The sequence below is a fragment of the Remersonia thermophila genome, chromosome 5 (genome assembly GCF_042764415.1).
Source record: "Remersonia thermophila strain ATCC 22073 chromosome 5, whole genome shotgun sequence".
In the NCBI taxonomy this organism is placed as follows: Eukaryota; Fungi; Ascomycota; class Sordariomycetes; order Sordariales; family Chaetomiaceae; genus Remersonia; species Remersonia thermophila.
Window position 1 is genome coordinate 78,843 of NC_092221.1, and position 18,359 is coordinate 97,201.

The window sequence follows — 18,359 nt, forward strand, 5'->3', positions numbered from 1 at the left end:
AAAAGGAAAAAGGAAAAAAAAAAAGGTATCGGGTTGCAGACACACAGGATGCGTGGGACGGATCACCTCCCCTCGTTTGCAGCCAACTTCAACCGCTGCCCCACATCCATGGTAGAACCCAATGGATTCGATTTGTTTTTTTTTCTTGTTGTCTCTTCACAGGGTCTCGGGGCCCAATTCTGCTGGCCTCGAGCTTGACCTCGAGCTTCGCTGCGAGCTGTACCTGATTTGTGTCGAACTCGGCTGGGCGCGAACATCGCCCGCGAGGTCGTCCCCTCAGAGGACCCTCCTCACCACCCTCCCGAGCTCTCCCCTCTCAACCATCTCGACTCTCTCCTTGACCACCTTCCAGACTTCCTCGGCCACCTCTTCCACCGACGAGCTGGCATCGATGACATGCAAGTCCTCCTCCTCCTGTCTGAACCGATATTCCGGCCCGGACAGGGGCGCCGCGGACGGCGGCCCAACGGCCACCTCGTCCTCGGGCCCCCCCGCCTTGCCTCCCTCGGGCTGTACCGTAGCCGTCCCAATCTTGCCGAAGCTCAGGCCCCAAAACAGCTCGCGTACGCGGCGCTGCATCTCCACCTTCTCGTAGGCCTCACCACCCCATCCGCCGCGGAGCCGTGCCTGGGACTCGTCCAGGTCCAGGAACAGCACCAGGTCGGGCCGGGGGAGGCCGACCTCGGGCGAGCGCGCCCAGGAGAGGGTCAGGGAAGGGTTCTGCTTGGCGGCCGAGTAGACGATGCCGCTGTAGTAGTAGCGGTCGCAGAGGACCGTCACGCCCGAGGAGAGGAGGGTGGAGATGGTTTTTCTTGGGAAAGCCGTTGGTTTACTAGGTCTCCATACGGGAACAAACCAACAGACGACATGGAACGGGGTTCAAGTTGGGGATGGGCAAAAACAAAAAGAAAAAAAAGGGGGGGAGGAGAAGGAATGGGGTCGTACGCTGCTTCCCACCGGTTCGCGCTGAACAGCAGGTGGATCACATGGTCGTCCATGTCGACCTGGCTTTTGAGATACGAATCGATCATTTGGCCAATCGGTGTGGTACGATCTTTTGGGGGGGGGGGAAGAGGGTGGTTCCCCAAAAAGTTGAGCTCCCGGTCAGCACGTTCAATTCTGTTCAACAACCCACACAGCAACAGCAACACAAGCGGAGATGGTTCCCATATGTTCAACGACCCAACGCGCGCCACCCCCCCGGGTTACACAACACGGCCACTCCGACCGCCCGCAGCCCGGTTCAAGCAAGCAAGTACGTACCCGGAAACCGCATCACCTTCACCTTCCTTCCCAGCTCAACAAAACGCTGCTCTAGCAGCTTGACCTGGGTCGTCTTCCCGCTCCGGTCTAGGCCCTCCAGCACGATGAGGGCGCCTCGGGCCACCGGGGGGGCGGGTTCGGCGGCGGTGGGGCCTGGATCGGGCACCGATTGCGGGGGCGATGCGGCTGCGGCGGCGGCGGGATTGACGAGGGCAGAAGCAGCCGCAGCCAGATCGTTGATGGAGGCCATGACGTCTGAGGTCGGGTTGCTAGGTTACCGGCGAATCGGGGAAGTCCCACATGAAACGGATGCTTGGGGGGGGAGAGCGAGAGACGGCCCAGGGGTTTGCGTTGGACGCTGGGGAAGAGGGGGACGAAAAAAATAAGGTGGCTGGGCCAATTGATTGTCGACAATGAAAAAAAATAACGAGGGCAGCAAAAACTACGTGTGAATGTAAGCTGCGCTGGTTCACTTCATCGGGATGGGATTTGGTCGTCAACGGGTGGTGGTGGTGGTGGTGGTGGGTTGCCACTAAGGCTTGAACGCCCGGACGTCCCCGTCATCGCGGGGCACAAGCTGCCGAAAGAGCCCAGGCTGAGGCCCGGGCGGGGCATCTTGGTCCCGCTTGGCGCCGAGCATTGGCGGATACGATGCCAGTTGTCACTGCAAGGGTGGGCTGATTGGGGGGGTTCCAGTTTTGGGCAGACAATCGCAGCAATGGATTTAACGGCGAGTTTGGGGGACGGGAGTTCGAGAAGCCCTCGGCGTGTGTTGGACGAACTCAAGCGAGCAGCTACCTTACCTAGCCGGTGCATGTGGCGTTTTTTGGGGGTTTTTTGCACTAAGGTAGTTACCTTACCCAGGAGGTGGTGGTGTAAGTCCGGAGATTCCGTTATCTCTTGGATGCATGAGAAGTTCTACGTCACCCAAGCAGATACCAAGAAAGTCCATCATGGGATCACGGCCGGCCGTCGGCTCTGCCAACCTTTAGCGTAGGGGGGGGGGTGGTGGTGACCTTCCGAGGGTGGGGTCCGAGAGCTGCCGGGACGGAGCCGACTCGAACCTTTTTACTACCACCCTGGTTACCGTTATAAAAAGAAAAACTTCCCAGATCCGGCTGCCCATGTTGCATCCTGGGGTGCGTCGTTGGGCGAACCACCTCCGAGAGACCAGAGTGTACATACACTACCTTTGTGTAGGTAGCAGGTATTGGGAGAAAGCGGGAAAGAGAAAGAAAAAGATCTCGTCTCCCGGGTCCTGGTGGTGAGCGGGGCCCGAGGTGTGCCTACACACCTAGCGAGCAAGGAAACCGTAGGTACCTTAGGTACCTGAGTCTGCTGGGAGATTTGGCGAAACCAAAAGTCGCGTCCGGGTTCCAAGCATCATCCCCGGGGTCGCAGTACCTACGGTAGGAGGCGCCGGATCGCCGTCTAAGCCTACAAGCAGGCACACTTCAGTATGGACCTATCTGCCTACCTGCCGTTTGCGTGCGGGCTCCCGTCTCTCTCTGGCGCTGGTTTCCAAGGTTCCCCAGCCTAAGGCAGGGCAGGTTTGCTGTGCCGCGGTGAGCGGGCAGCGAGGTAGGTACCTCTACGTAGGAATCCGTCATTCAGGCCCTCGAGCCGCCCCCCCCCCCCCCCCCCCCCCCCGCCCCGCGTGTGTTCCCGTCGGGCAGGACCTGGTTGGTTCCTTTGCGGTCGAAACCTTGCTGCTCTTGCTCCATTCCCGGATTGCCCTGCCTCCAAGACTTCGGCATTCAGGTTGACTGCATCGTGTGCCTGACAGCAGTTTCCCCATCCCCCTCATGCAAGGGAGACGGGAGCGCAACCATGGGAGGAGTCGTCCTTCAGTTGGTGTCTCGGACGATCCCCAGGTGTCCCAGGCGCTCTCCCTCGCGGCAGAAAGTGGAGCCACTGAACGCGACCCTGGGTCACGCAGCGGGCATCGGGGCAGGAGCCGACGCGATGATTCGCCACTGGCCTTGGGGCGCTGCGCACACCGCGTTAAGTGGGGCTGAAAGAAGACCTCGGATTGGCCAGCCCGTGCCAGCCCGTTCCGGCTGCTGCGAATCGCTGGGCTAGTCTTTGCTCTCATGGCCATGCAACCACTTTAGCCCCCCCCAGCAAGCCCTCCCGCAGGAAGCCGTTCTCTTTCGTGGGCTGTCTGGGCTGTCCTGTCTGGGCTGTCTGTCGGGAACCCCGCTCGAGGGATCATCAATGCCCCCGTGTGATTGGGAAGGGAAAGGGATGAGACCGGACATGAGAGACAGAGACAGAGAGACAAGATATCACGGTACGAAGTATATGCTATACACCACCTTACATACACTACATACGTTGCTTCCCACACCCCCCCCCCCCCCCCCCCCCCCCTCTCCCCCCCGCCGCTTGGCTGCTCTGCTCTCTGAGGTGCTCTGCTCCCTTCGTCAAGCAGCTGCGAAGCTGCAGATTTGCTGCGCTGCTGCATGACTGCCGCCAACCAGCTCGCACGCTTTGAAAGCTTTCCCGTCGGAGACCTGTACTCTCGGCCGCCATTCATCTGCCGTCTGTTGCGATCCCGTGGCGCACCAAAAGGGAACATTGCAGCTTTTGCGACATGACCATGAGCCTGAGTTTCCCCTAAAATACCATGTCCTCCCCCCCTCGACCTGGTTGAGCTTTTCGACCTTTGTTCTTCCTCAGTCCGCATCTCTCGCGAGCCGATCCAGGCGTTCCTTGCTCAACTTCACCGCTCTCGCCCATCGCTTCCGGGGTCTGTGCTGCCGTTTTGTTGCAGGGGAGCCAGCGACGCGCGCGTCTCCAAGCCCTGGCGTCTAGCTTTTGTTGCTTCTTTTTTTTATCATCTCGAACTCTCGGCTCTATTCCTCCTCCCTTCCTGACATACTATCTCTCTTCCTGTCCCCCCTCCCATCCCCCTCTCAGTCTTGGGGCATAGACTCGGCTGAGACCTTCTGAGACCCGCACTGTCCATTGGCGCGGGCGTGCCTCAGAAACATCTTTGCGTCTTGCGCCGCAGTGCAAAGCCGCGGCGAGAGACCACATTAGCCGGCCCACCGTTTCGGCAGACCGCCTGGGCGATAAGAACCACTCTCCCGCCCCCCCCCCCCCCCTCCCTCTCCCTCTCCCAAGGCGTCTCCCTCACACGCCTCGGAAAAGGCCCGAGAACCCCGCTTCTTGTCCGCGCCCTCGTCTGCTTGAGGCGTGTCAAGTCGTGGCATCTCGCATCTCACTACAAATACCGTTCTGAGCGCATCTGCACGTCCCCCGTGGAGAGCAACCGGGGTCAGGGACTGCGCGTCCACAACGGAAGCACAATCCGGGTTGTGTGTGGAGTCTGTCTTGGACAGGGGACCACATAACCTGTTTCTCGGTCCAGCCTCGCGTCAACTGCGCGAAAACCATCTTGGGCTTCACGCGCGACACATCTCCCTCCTCCCCTCCGACTCTCCTCACCGTTTCACATCACACAATGGCGACCCTTGCCCGACAACCATTTGCTCCTGTTGATGGGGCGCGATTGAAGAGCCTGGCGAGCGTGAAGAACAGGCAGAATGGTACGTTTCCCTCTCTCACGGTTCCATCCTCGATTCCACGTTCCTATCGCTTCCCGGCATCGACACACCACGTTTCTGTTATTTCCCACTCAAACCTGAACGTGTTCCGGCGGGTTTCGTCGCGCCGCTCCCCACCCTCGTCGTCTTTACCCGCCTGGCTGTTGACCGACGGTGGCTGACACTTCCCAAGCACTCGCTGCGTCGCCCGGCAAGCGGAAAGCCTCCGAGGTCGACGATGTCGACAATGCGGAAAACATCGCTCCCGTGCTCTTCCCCAAGCGCTCCAAGGGCGCTGATTTCTGGGGCGACCTGAACGGCCTTGTCAAGCCCTCCTCCAGCTTTACGCTCAAGACGACGTCTTCTCCCGGGCACAAGGATGTCATCGGCCCGGCGAGCAAGCTCTCGGCCAGCGCTCGGCCACGGCCCATCCTGGAGCCCAAGTCCCCCGCGGCCCGCCTCAAGGCCAAGGCCGCGGCGGTCTCGCCCTCGCCACGCTCCCCTCCCGCCGGCCGCTCCCCCCCACGTGCCGCCAAGCGCATGGGCATCCTCTCGCGTCGCCGCATCTCGCGCCCCGATCCGCCATCCTTCAGCAGCGCGTCCATGCCCTTCTCCCTGGACGCCGCCCTCAGGGGCACCATCCCGAGCTACTCGGGCAGCCTCCGCACCACAAAGACCAAGAGCCAGCCGTCCGCCGCGAGCAGCTCCGCGCCGGTCGACTTCTTCTTCTCGGCCCCCGACACCAAATCCGCCTGGTGCTTCGACATCCACGAGGACACCCCCGAGCAAGAAATGACCAACCTCCTCCAGCACAGCACCTGCACCCTCGACATCAGCAGCGACGAGGAGTCCGAGAGCCGCGCCAAGCGCGACCGCGCAGAGGGCCGCGACAAGGAAAACATCCCGCCGCCCGAGGATGTTAGCCAGACGTCGCTGGCCCGCGGCGGGCCGTCGTCAAGTCGCGGCACGGACGCCGTGGATATCGATGAGGATGTCCTCCTGCTCAAGGGCCGCGGGCCGTTGGCCGAGATGAACGTCAGGGATTTCTACGCCGAGGGCTGCGACGGCTCGAGCGTCTTCATCATCCCCGGGGACGAGGAAGACCCCGAGGCGGTGGTGGGCGAGGCGGAGGCGGCTGCAAAGGCGGCCGCCGAGGCTGAGCTGGCTGCTCTTTCGCATCTCCCCCCGCTGCCGGAGGTGGTCGAGGAGGAGCGCTCGCGTGCCGAGCCGCATGCCAGCCTCGCGCATGTCGACAGCCTGGATGTGGACGACATCATGGGCGACGGCGGCCGGCCGGCCCTGGAGGTCAGCCCTATCGCGGCCGACGAGGAGAGCTTTGAGATTTGGGAGAGCAACAGCGCCAAGGAGGCGGCCAGCGCTCCTGCCTCGCCCGGCTCGCTCGTTGACGACGACGACGCGGTGTCGCAGGGTGAAGCGGGCGAAGTGCTGTGATGCTGCCGGTGCGGCGTGCGCTTTGTTTCTTTCCCCTATTCCTCTGGGTTCTTTTACGTTGGACGCTTTGGGTTTCTTCGGGTCGGGTCCGTTCAGCAAAGGTCTACTACGAATTACGGTTACGGTAATACCCTATTTCGCTCTTGACGAGGTAATGGATGGATCAATGGCTGGTTGGCTGGCTGGTTGGTTGGTTGGTTGGTTTCGCGGGCGGATGGGCGGGTCGGTATGATGACAGCAACGGCGTTGGATCTGCACGAGTTGGCCGACGGATTGGGGTCGATGGATGAAACTGGGACGGGGGTGGTCATGGGGCGGTCGGGTCGGACTGGACAAGAAGGGTTACGGTGTCACGGCGTTTGGTTCCCAATGTCTATGGTTTCTTTAAGCATCTGTGTGGTAATATATTTTCAATGCCTTGGTAGTTACCCAAAATTTCCTCAAGAGTGTGCCCCTCTGTGTCTCCCATTCCGCTGTGGCCCTTTTTTTCCCCCTAGTAATAAAACCCTTTTGTCTATGTATTAGATCCTATGTTTCCCCCGTGATGCTCGCGTCCTTGGCATGTTTCTCCAGCGTTTTTCTTTTTTCTTTCTTTTTTTTTTTCTTTTTTGTCATCCCACACCCCCGAATATTCGATTGTTGTCGTCATGGTTGTAGTCGTCATCACCGTCATCATTCGCATCTACTTTGCGAGAGACATGCCAGCAGGGTACATGGCAACCTTGGTATTACCAAGCCCAGTCCAGCCCTTCCCTGACCCATCCCCGCCCTGCTTCCACCGCCACCCCTCATCTCCAACGGGCTCACTATCCCCGACACCCCAACACGGCAACAAGACATCCCGACACCGCCTTGAACGTGAGGGGGATCGCCATGCCCAGCAGCCAGGCGCCAAACTTGCCACCCACCGCACGCGCCGTGGCGAACTCGCACAGCCCGCCGCAGCACCCGCCAGGCGGTATCGGCTCCGAGGCCGTCAGGGCAGGGTGCTGATGCTCGTGCGGCCTGGTGCGGTCGCCGGGACATGGCTGGCGGTGTTCCTTCGTCTCCGCTTCGCCGTCTCCTCCTCCTCCTCCGCCTCCACCACCGCCGAGCTGCGACGACGAGCACGGAGTCCCGGTGCTGTCCGGTGCGAACGCGCCGATCGGCGTGGATGCCTCGGGGGTGGTGTCGTACGGACACCGCGCGGCCGACGACGAGGAAGGGGGCCGCGCGGGTGGCGAGGCCGTCATGGGAGGGTGCAGGGGCGGCGGGCGCGAGAGGAGGTCGAGCTCCTCGTTGGTGAGGACGTGGTACGCCTGGGGTTTGAGCGGCTCTTTGGGGCGGCTCGGAGGCTCCTCGGGCGGGAGGATGCGGAGCGTGAGCGTGGGCGTGGGCGTGGGCGTGTGCGTGCCCGGGGTGTGGTCGGCGACAGCGAAGACGGCCGAGTGCGGCCGGCTGGGCGGCGCTGAGCCGGCGAGCGTGCTGGCCGGTCGAGAAGCGAAGCCTCCGTGCTCGCCCGGGCTGGCGGGCGTCCCCGGTCGGGAAGAGGCGGCGGACACCGAGTACGCGTAGGCTGCCGGGGGCGGCAGCGGTGGCGGCGACGGCATCCGCTCCCGGTCGTAGCTCCACCTGTCCGTCACGACGGTGGGACGACCGCGAGCGTCATGGTGGTAGTAGCCCGGCACGCCGATGGTAGACACCGGACGCGGCTCGCGCAGGGCGTGCCGGAGAGGGGACCGCGAGGGCGACGGAGATGGTGTGCGACTGAAGGAGCTCTGGGGAAACGGCTGCTGGCCGTCCCAGGAGAGTCTCGAGCGAGAGCGCAGGCCTGGGGTGTAGCTCGTGGCTCTCAGATGAGACGGTCGCCGCGTCGGCAGGCGGTCGTTGTCCTCTCCATCAGCGCCGGCATGGGTGCTCTCACGCCACCTCACATCATAGTGGCCCTGAGAGCGGGAACGGGTTCGCGTGGGCCGTTCAGGAAGCATTGAACCATGCGCAAGAGGAATTGATGCGTCCTGCGTGCCCTCCATGTTGGACCTGCACGCGGCGTGCTTCCATCAACTCACAAGGTTTGCTCAATGTGTTTTGGAGAGAGCGCCATGCTCAACCGCGCCGTCTTGGCTCGGGAAGACCGCATTGAACTCGGCGCAGCGTTGCATCCAACCCCACCCGCAAAACCTCTGAAGCCCGGCAGACCCATCCCGCTAGGTCGGGAATAACCATGCCATCCGCCACTCTTCAGGGCTGTCAAAACGGGGACGGTTGTTCAGGGATCAGCCATGATTCGATGAGCGTGGTGGTTCCTGAAAACCATGTCGGGTTCCGAGTCAGAGTTGAGAAAGCTATTATTCCTAGCTCCCCCAGGGAAGAATAGTTAAGAATGCACCGCAACACACACAGTTCTTGGAGTGGAGCTCTCTCCGTGTGACATGCCTGGGTAAGCTTATGGTCGTTCAATAGAACTACCTATGCGCTGACTTGCGCATCGCAGCCAGTACCGTCCTGGGCCATCAGGAGCCGAGAGGTCACGATAAGCAACTGGCTAACGCAGCGCCCGCTTCCGACCCCCAGCTCCAAACCTATTACAATTCCTGGTTCCATGAAAACGATGCCCTGTACGCAGTAAATTACATGGTCAGCTCGTTTAGGTACCTAGGTAGCTCTTTGATTTCCATGCTCGCCCAGAAAACGATGGACGGGATGACGTGCCTGACACAGCGGTAATTACACCAATCCCCCGGAAAGTCAGCTCCTGGTTCTGGTGCGATAATATGCAGCACGTTCGGCATCGAGTCTGGTTTAGCCCATGCGCGCGCATCACCTACCACCCCAGGCTTTGGGCGCCTCGCAAACCACCTCGGTCCGCCATTGGAGCATCGCGCCGTGTAAGATGTCACTGAGTAAGAGCTAATGCAACCCTATCCACGGCTATCCTGATCGGTAAGGCTTGTCTCCGCGTATGCTCGAGATAGTATTATAATGTGGGAGAGGCGGATGAGGAGTTTAAAGGGAGGGGTTCTGAAGCACCTTAAACACAACCCTTTGCATACCTGTAGGGCCCTATAAGACACGCTTGCAATCCCAGCGAAACCTCCGCCCAAGCGGGAGCTCGGTTTCCCTTGGCCTCGTTTTCCTCCCTCGCTGGATTCTCTCTTCTTCTCCCAGACAGTCCCGGTCCCAGCGTACCATCGGCTCCCACGCATCCGCGTACTCAAGATGCCCGCCGTGGAGGAGCTCCTCAACGGACTGATCTCGGGGAGATATAGCGTCGGCGAGATCCTAACCTTTTGTTCCCTCCTCATCTTCTCGGTCTTTGCTTTCCGTCGGCTGAGCCAATGGTATCGTCTTTCCCACATCCCAGGTCCGCCCCTGGCCGGGTTCTCAAGATTGGTCTGGCTTGCCCCGCTGGGTTTGAGCGGCCAATATACCACTTGGATGCGGGACATCAACAGGAAATATGGTGAGCGATGGCCTTGGAGACATCACCGCGACCCGGCGGCTCGCAGCATCCCAGATGATTGATCTTCTTGCATGATATTAGGCCGTCTCGTTCGCGTCGGACCCAAGACGGTCGTCACGTCTGACTGGAGATTATGGAAACGAATCATGTCTGCCCGGTCTTCATGGACCAAGTCGGACCGCTACACTGGGTTTCGCCTGGATCCGCAGCGGGACCACATCGTATCGACGCTTGATGAGCGCGAGCACGCCAGGCTGAGGTACATCATGCAGCACGGAGTAGGCGTCCTGGGTCTTGATAATACCCTGGAACTTTGAGCGCCTTTTGGTATGAAGCACATGCTGACCTGTTTTCTGCCTCTCCGCGAAATAGTACTCGGGCAAAGAAGTTGTGGGGGTTGAGGAGAAGCTGGACGCGGAAATCCTCTCGTTCATCCGTCTCCTAGAAACCAGCTACATTGCTTGCAACAAGCCCTTCGATTTTGCGCGTAAGGTACAATATTTCACGACCGACGCCATCGCACATCTCGTCTTCGGCAAGCCCTTTGGCTTCCTGGAGACCGACTCGGACGTGTACAGTTACATTGCCATCATCGAGAAGACGATGCCAGCCATGAGCTTTTTCACAAACTTTCCGGGCCTCCTCCGCTTGCTCCGCTTGCCGGTCCTGAATCGCCTGCTCCCGAAGCCGACGGACAAGGAGGGAATCGGCCGGTTGATGGGGTACGATCGGTCGCCTGTCAAAGGCTCCTTGTTGCCTTCTTGTCTGCTCCGCTGACGCGTTTTCTGGGGCATTAATAGGCTGGCCAGAGAAGCCGCCGCGGAGCGGTTCGGACCAGATAGAAAGGTCCAGAAAGACATGCTGGGATCTTTCATCGCCCGAGGCCTGACACAGCCCGAGGCAGAGACGCAGATCATGCTCCAGGTGTTTGTCTTTTCCCTGGATTCGCTTCTCCCTTGAAGCAGCCAATGCTGACCAAGGCGCAGGGTGGCCGGATCGGATACATCGGCCACGGCAATTCGGAGCGCCATGTTGAACATTGCGACAAACCCGCTCGTCCTGCGCAAGCTCCAGGCCGAGATCGACTCTGCGGCTCCTTTCCCCAAAGTCAAGGTCGTGGATGACGCGACAGCGCGGAACCTACCCTACCTTGCCGCCACCATCCGCGAGTCGCTGAGATGGCTGCAGCCGACCATGGACATGTCTCCCAAAAAGGCGCCACCCGAGGGTGACGAGTGGGACGGCTACCGTCTGCCGGGGGGTACCGAGGTTGGCTGGAACTCCATCTGCGTCATGCGCGACCCGGAGCTTTGGGGAGACGACGCCGAGCAGTTCCGTCCGGAGCGCTGGATCGAGGCTGCGTCCGACTCGAGCAAGCTTCGTGACATGGAATACGTAGTGGAGTTGAACTTTGCCGGAGGTAGCAGGTACCAGTGCCTTGGACGGGCTGTGGCCTTGATGGAGATCAGAAAGGCCATTTTTGAGGTAATTAAGCCTCCTGTCCATTCATCCTTCTACGGCTAACTATGAACGTCGACGTACTCTTTTCAGCTCTTTCGACGCTACGAGTTTGTTGTTATCAACGCCGGAAAGCCCTGGACTTCCATCGAGTGGAACATGGTAGAGCAACATGGGTTCTGGCTCAAGGCATATCCGCGAGAGAACAGTCCTTCGATGCTATAAACACAAGGAGCCGATACGGAGTGGGACTGAGTGATTGGCTATCAACGACGTGTGATTAAATATTATTCGGCTTTTTCTAGTCAAGGACTCAAAACAAGTTCGCCGCCGCGTCCTCGAGAAGGCTTCCGCAGTGACTACCTAGAAAATTAATGCTCGGGGTATCAGGAATGGAAAGAACTATCAAAACCAACGTCCAGCCGCCGTCCCATGAACCCATCGTCTCCTCTGCAGAATGAGCCTTTAATTAAACGACATTCCCAAGATCGCGCGCTTCGCCCTTCCTGCTCTCAGCAATCATCAACTCTCTCACAAGCTCCAGCCCCTGAAGCCGGTGGGACAGCTTCGTGATATCCAGCCCCCATGCCTCTAGAAACGGTGCCTCGCCGCGGTAGTTGGCATGAAGCCAGATCCGCTCCTCGCGTGTGTGTTGGACCTGGTGTTCCGCTTCGTCTTTGGTCTGAGCCTCCTTGCCAACGAACGCATCAAGGGGTGAGGTGGCTGCCTTCTTCGGGCGCGGGCTGCGTTCTCGCTCTCGTCCTTCATGTGCCTCTGCCTTAGCTCTGCGTACCTCGCCCTGTGCCCTGGCAGCGCCGCCTGCGTCGCTGTCCGGCGTCGGAGGCGGCGAGCCAAACGTCAAAGCCGAGAGGAGCCACTGGTCACCTGCTCCCCAGGCGGCAGGAGAGTGTTGCCGGCTGTTGGTAACAGCTATCTGCAGTGTTTCCTTTGGCTGTCGCTTCCTTGTCGTCCCGGTCGAGCCCGCGCTCGGCGGCGCGGGGCTGGCCGCCGTCGGCTGTCTAGACTTGGAGCTCTGCTGGACCGGGAGGCTAGGAAGGGGCTTCCATTTCGAGTTCTTCCTCTCCAGCGCTCGGGTGAACGGCTGCGGCGGCGAGGTGGTGGCTGCTTTTTCTTGCTCCGAGGAAGGCACACGCAGCGGTGCTGGTCGAAGGTTTCCGTTCGAGTCCTTCCGGCCGAGCCGACGAGCGGGGCTAGATCCTTGGGACGTGATTGTCATCGTGGGAGGTTGAGAAGGGCTGTCAGGCTGCCTGTGGCCAGCTGCTGGTAGACTGTAAAAGTCGAGCCACTGAGTGACACGGCTGTCTGTTGAACCTGGTCGGCTCCTGCTTCGGAGAGGACGCATCGGCGCCGGAGCCAACAGGGTCATATTGGTAGCTGTGCCTTTGACTCTCGCCTCCTCAATGCGGCCGCCGCCCAGGTGCTTGATATGTCCCTTTAGCTGGGAGTTGGTCGCCTCAAACCCCGTCGTCCGTATCGTTCTGGATTCAAGCTTTGTTAGAACTTCGCTTATGTCTCGGGAAAAAAAAATAGCAGGACGATCAACAATACCGGCTGGTGTTGGACCTCTTCACCCATCCTCGTAAGCTGGGCTTTTTCTTGGGGGCCACCTTCAAGGAAATGGATCGCCCGGCCATGTTGTCGATGGCCGCCATGAGCGCTTCCGTGCTCCTCAGCTGGCTCGGACGGACCGCGGAAATCATGACGGCCTCGGACGCAGTACCAGACAGGCCATCCGGCCGCCCATAAACCGTCTCGTGTATCGTATCCATCATGTCTTCAGGTGTCGAGTCGCGATGGGTTGAGTTCTGCGTGAATGAATTCTCTCCGCTTGTTGTGGTAATAATAATAAGTCGTTCGGAGCGGTAGCACCCGGCGACCACGGGATATCTGCAAGACTCTAATTAAACAATGTCGACCTTGTTTCAAACCTTTTCAAGAGAAGAGTGCGCGAAAAGAAATCCTAATAAAGCTACAGGTAAACATGAAGATCTGTTCAACGTGTTGTCCAGTGCTGGCGCTAAGGGACCCTCCCCCTCGGCCATACGTGGATCCCGCTTCGTCTTGTGAGTTCGAGGCTGCGAGGCAAACTTGGACGCATTTCAAGCTCGCATCTCCTTATTCATCCGACAAGAAGTCCCCTGAGCCTCAAAGTGGCCAGGCCATGATTCACAATTCAGGGCATTCCAGCCTTTGCTTTTCATCAATTTTCTCCAGCACTGTCTTATTTGCAACAAGAGGCCAAGCCCAAGTGATTCGGGGTTGCAGGTCTTGGCACTTCCATTGGCCGTCAGCGTAAGTTGCTGAGACCTGAAATATCACCATCAACGGCCCCCCCCCCCCCCCCCAGGACGGCCAATGAAAAGCTTGTGATTCTGGACTTTGATAAAAGAGCCAGACGATGTAGTCCATGCCCCCCTCGATGTGGCCGATCCGTAGACCAGACACTCTGGGGTCATCTCAGAGGTCCTGCGCCCTGCAGGCTCCGTGTCGGGCATTGTTACCTTGGCGTTCTTGGCCCATCCGCGAACGGGCTTGGATGGGGGTTACGGGACCGGCGCTTCCTATATAAGCTTGGATGACCATGATATCATGACAACCTCGTCACTGGCTCTTTCTGGAGAAAGGCGGCTCGTTTTCTACATTACTACGGTAGAGCGGTGATACCAGAAGGATCGAGGCCTGTGTGGTGTAACATATGAAGTACAACGAATTAGAGTGGACAAAGTACTGTAACATCGGGTTGTCTGCCTAGATACCTACTCCTGCTTAGGTATACTGAGTATAGTCAACTTCCAAGAGACAGCGACTTGTCCGCGGACACCGCCAAACCCTTGCTCGAGAACAGCGTTTCGACGTCATCCTAAGCAGCGGTAATTAGTGTTCGCCTTTTGCTAGATATTATCACATGTCCACATGGCACACACTGGTAAAAAGGATGGAGCGAGTCTTGTCTCAAGCCAAAAGGCCACCCAAGTCGGTTCATAAATATCGGTAAGGTATCCTAGTTCTATAGGATCCCTGCCCGGCGCCCCGGATAGTCAACCTAGCCTCCTTAGAAACGAAGGCGCATCGGTGCTTCCGTGGCCCCAAGGCTTCATAGCGGACAATCTACCCCACCATGCCTTCAGCCAGTGCCCAAACCAAAGCCAAAACCATTCCCAAGTAACCATCCAACGCTTCACCGCGTCGCTCGGCTGCCTGTACAAGCTGCGAAGCTCCTGCCAGACAACAGTCACAAAGAAGTACAACTGAAATGCCACAGACCCCAACATAACCCAATCTAATGCGGTACCGTCGCAGCCCTTTGTCGATGAACAACCAGACGAGGTGAGTGCTAATGCAATGCCAATCCAGAAACCCGAAGCCAGAGTAGTCGAAGAAAATGTCGAAGGAGACGAAGAACGAGAACGAGAACGAGAAAACGAAGACGAAGGAGAATCGTGACGTGATTTGACGAAGGAAATGGTATATCTTTGATGCAAATGAGAGTCGCGCGTCGGTCTTGTCGTCGCTGCAAGCCCCATCTTAGCGGGGACCGCAGCGAGCTTGGCGTCGCCGCCCACCGGTGCCGACACACGGATGGACGCGGCGGACGGCTGCCGCCCGAGTCACATACCCCGAGCAAAGAAGACGGGGTACCTCAAGCTGAGGAAGCGCTTCTTCCAGCTCCGCTGTCTCACATGAGCACTGCAGAGCTGCTGGGCGGGGGTAGTGTGCTCGACCTGGGCCTTGGCCCCCGGCTGCTGCTCGGGCGCAGGCTGCGCACCGAGAACCGCCGGAGACTTGTTGCCCGTCTCTTCAGCGACAGGGACGGGGTGGATGGCGGAGTCAGTATTGGCGCGATGGAGTGTCGCGGGCTCCCCAGCGGGCTTCGGTCCCGGCTCGACGGCGGGCTCAGCCGTCGTGGTCTTAGAGGACCCAGAGGGCTGAGCATCGTCGGGAACATTGACCGGGTCCGGCGTCGCCGCATTGAGCTCGTGCGCGAGCTCATGCTCGGGGTTCTCCACAGCCTTAGGCTCGACGGTCTCCTTTGGATCCTGTCAAACAGTTAGCAAGGACTCCTGTTCTAGACACCTAGGAAAGGCTCTACCTTCTCTGTCTCCGGCTGGGCCTCAACCTCCTTATCCTTTGCCTCCGTTGGCACCTCTTTGGCGGGGGTGGTCTCGGGGATAATCTCGGGGATGGTCTCGGGGACGGCCAGGGTGGCGGCGGGATCGACCTCCTCCTTGGGGGGAGCGCTCTCGGGCAAGCTCGTCGTCGCGGGTTCCGGCTCAGGCGTAGTATCGACCTTGTCCTTCGCCGAGGACTCGGTAACTGGAGCAGTCTCGCGGGTAGCTTCGTCCTTGGCCTCGACCGGCTCCCCGGTGGTAGCGGTCAGGGCGGAAACCGCTGGAGCGGCAAAGTCGCGAGCGTTGACTCCTGACTCGGCCTTGGACTGAGTCGCGGGCTCGGGCTCGTGAACGAGATCCGACGTGGGGGCGATGGTCGGCTCCAGCGCAGCCGCGTGAGCGGGCTCCTTCTCCTTGGCAGGCCCGGCATCTCTGGTAACGTTGTCGATATCGGTGGCCTCCCAGAATCCCGAATCCGCCTCTCGAAGCAGGCTAGGTATGATTGGGGACTGGAGGCCGGACCTATCCTCAACCTCCCGCGCAAGCTGAAGGGCCGATTCGTCCTTAGGAATGGGGCTAAGATCTACGTCCTTGCCCGAGTCCTTCCTCTCGCGCTGAACGATGGGCAGCACGTCCTCGACGGTTTTAGCTGGCTGGATCGGTTCGGGCTCGAGTTCAGCGGGGGCGGTAACCTCGAGGGCGGCCTCGGACTCGACAGGAGTCCTGGTCTCCGTCTCGACAGACGACTCGGCAACGGGCTTGATGATGGCCTTGGGCTCTGTCTCAATGTCAGGGGTAGACTCAACCGCTGGCTGAGGCTCGATGTCGGCCTGGATCGGGGCGCCCGGAGGAGGCACAACGTCCACAATGACGGGACCCATGTCCGCGAAGGGCAGCAGAGCCAGGGCTGGGGCCGGCACAGGCAAGGGCACCGGCTTAATCTCGAACTGGGGCGGAGGGGCCACCTCGGGCAGGTTGGCGGACTCGGTGCACGTGGTGGACCTCGATAGGGACGCCTCGGACATGGATGGAGATGGCCAGGACGTCGTCTTCAAGGCTCTCCGAGAAGGAGGGAACTCCTCGCGGATGATGGACCTGGACCTCGCCTCGAGGGTCGCGGGGAGAGGCGAGACGGCCCGGGAGGTGGCCGCGCTGGTGATGGGGCTGGCGAGGCTGCTTAGGGCGGGGGACGGAGCCCGGTCCGTGCGGACGGCGCTCCTCTCGCAGAACAGCTCGAGGAGGGTCCGCAAGAGAATGGGGTTTGGGGAGAGGATGTTGCTGATTTGGCCGAGCAGGTTGGAGTTGAGAAGGGATTTGGGGTCCTTGAGATGGGGCCGGATGCGAGACCGCAGGTAGTCGAGAAACCAATCGTCGTCGTCGGTCAAGTTTGGGTAGGCATCACGGGCCACCTCCAACAGGGCCGGGAGAGAGAGGCCCCTGCCGTGCTTGTCGATCTTGGCCTCGGCCAATCGCATCAGCCCGTGAAGCTCGTACGTCCTGGCGGCGGCGTAGACTTGGATGCTGGTCTTGAGCTCGCAGATCTGCTTGGACGCGGAGTCGGCCAACCTGGGCCTCAGCGACCCGTACGTGCCCGTGTGCAGGTAGTGGATGAGGACGTGGCCGACATCCTCAGAGAGAGCCTGGAGCTCCGGAAGCCGGGTCTCGTAGGCCTCGTAAAGCTTGGGGCACTTCTTGAGAACGTCGAGCGGCACCGTGAGCGGGTTGGAAAAGGGGAGGATGCAGGGCGGGCTGGCGTAGGGGCTGCGCATAGGCAAGTTAGCAGCGATTCTCCCACCCCCTCAAGTTTTCAAGAGAGGACAGGCGATGTGACTTACGAGGTCTCCGGCCGGGAGTCAAGCTCCTTCACGGGAGCCACAACGGCGGCCGACCCTGCCGGAGCAGAGCCATTGGCATCGGCACCTTCGGCGGTCACTGCCGGAGACTGGGGCGGCTTGGGGAGACCGCTTTTCCTTTTCCTGGCCATGGTGAAGTGGAGGATGAACCAGACGGCGGTGAGGAAGGTGAGTCCGATGAGGGTTGCGGCTTCAACCGTGACAATCGGGTTTGGGGGATGCAGATATCTCAGAAATAAGGTGTTGACGCTGTCATGGATATGGACGAGGTCAAGGTCAAGGGGGCCCGGCGATGGAGAGGGCATATTTCTACCCCCTTGGGGGGTACTGAAGCGATACATGGCCGGTGGGCTAGTGGGACGGCCGTGATGGAGATGGACCGGGAGTGTGAGCTGGCCCTGCTTCTATTCGTAACGCGTCTCGAGTCCCGGCCACTCGCTGGCATTGACGCATCGCCAGGACCGTCTGGGGCTAGATTGGGCCTCAATGGCAACGCTGACTGGTCGCTTCGAGCCAAGCCCAATCCTCAGTGGCCGTGGCTGGGAGATATGCTGGCTCCAGGAGCCTGAGCCGCCGTTGGCTCCGAGCTGCCGGATAGTGGGCTGGGTGGGCCGATCACCTCAAGCATGTCTGGGGCTGCAGGATGGAGGTTGTTTACCCTCCCCCCCCCCCCCCCCCCTTGGTGAGCTGTCAGGCAACTAATCATGCCGAGGCCGAGTCGAGTCCATTAGGTCTCATGTCGTTCGCCTTGTTTGTTGGTTTTGTGGGGGTTGTTGTTTTTTGTTTGTTATCTTGTAACTATCGTCTCTTGTCCGTCCTGCGCGAGCCGGCCTCACCTGCTACTTCCCTCCCTGCCTCCTACCCCTCCTCGCCACCCTCGCTCGCCCTTTCCCATGTTCAAACGCCGATCCAAAACGATGTACGTCGGCCCGGGGAAGTCGGCGAGAGATCCCAATCGGATGCCGCCGCGGCCATGCGCTCTAGCCATCGTTTCGTCCACTCGCAAAGCAGGGCGGTTGACCCCCCCGGTCCCGGAGCGTCACCAATGTCCCGATCTGGAAACGGGACCGGGGCCATGTGAGAACCCCTCCAACGACGTGGCCCCAAAGCGGTGATCGGCCCTGGGCTATGGCCCCCCTCAATGGCGTCTCGCCGGCTGCAGAATTTGCATCTTGACACCCAACCTCTCGTGTCCATTTTCAATGTGGGC

The 18,359-nt window shown here is 60.0% G+C and overlaps 6 protein-coding genes across 6 annotated transcripts; 2 read left to right on the plus strand and 4 right to left on the minus strand.

The window, feature by feature from the left end:
* Positions 1-276: 276 nt before the first annotated feature.
* Positions 277-1,513, minus strand: VTJ83DRAFT_5270 (uncharacterized protein; the record flags this gene model as incomplete). The annotated part of the gene is made up of 3 exons (XM_071011852.1): positions 277-811; positions 946-1,054; positions 1,264-1,513. 3 exons carry the CDS (start codon positions 1,511-1,513, stop codon positions 277-279), a joined length of 894 nt encoding a protein of 297 aa, XP_070864645.1.
* Positions 1,514-4,732: 3,219 nt separating this feature from the next.
* On the plus strand, positions 4,733-6,266 carry VTJ83DRAFT_5271 (uncharacterized protein; the record flags this gene model as incomplete). The annotated part of the gene is made up of 2 exons (XM_071011853.1): positions 4,733-4,817; positions 5,008-6,266. 2 exons carry the CDS (start codon positions 4,733-4,735, stop codon positions 6,264-6,266), a joined length of 1,344 nt encoding a protein of 447 aa, XP_070864646.1.
* An 806-nt stretch (positions 6,267-7,072) lies between these two features.
* On the minus strand, positions 7,073-8,278 carry VTJ83DRAFT_5272 (uncharacterized protein; the record flags this gene model as incomplete). The annotated part of the gene is made up of 1 exon (XM_071011854.1): positions 7,073-8,278. The coding sequence occupies one exon, from the start codon at positions 8,276-8,278 to the stop codon at positions 7,073-7,075; it is 1,206 nt and encodes a 401-aa protein (XP_070864647.1).
* A 1,186-nt stretch (positions 8,279-9,464) lies between these two features.
* Positions 9,465-11,391, plus strand: VTJ83DRAFT_5273 (uncharacterized protein; the record flags this gene model as incomplete). Its single annotated transcript, XM_071011855.1, has 6 exons — positions 9,465-9,708; positions 9,790-9,986; positions 10,081-10,430; positions 10,509-10,634; positions 10,695-11,193; positions 11,260-11,391. 6 exons carry the CDS (start codon positions 9,465-9,467, stop codon positions 11,389-11,391), a joined length of 1,548 nt encoding a protein of 515 aa, XP_070864648.1.
* Positions 11,392-11,635: 244 nt separating this feature from the next.
* On the minus strand, positions 11,636-12,959 carry VTJ83DRAFT_5274 (uncharacterized protein; the record flags this gene model as incomplete). Its single annotated transcript, XM_071011856.1, has 2 exons — positions 11,636-12,665; positions 12,736-12,959. 2 exons carry the CDS (start codon positions 12,957-12,959, stop codon positions 11,636-11,638), a joined length of 1,254 nt encoding a protein of 417 aa, XP_070864649.1.
* A 1,836-nt stretch (positions 12,960-14,795) lies between these two features.
* VTJ83DRAFT_5275 (uncharacterized protein) lies at positions 14,796-17,280 on the minus strand (the record flags this gene model as incomplete). The annotated part of the gene is made up of 3 exons (XM_071011857.1): positions 14,796-15,224; positions 15,278-17,057; positions 17,132-17,280. 3 exons carry the CDS (start codon positions 17,278-17,280, stop codon positions 14,796-14,798), a joined length of 2,358 nt encoding a protein of 785 aa, XP_070864650.1.
* Between the last annotated feature and the right edge of the window lie 1,079 nt (positions 17,281-18,359).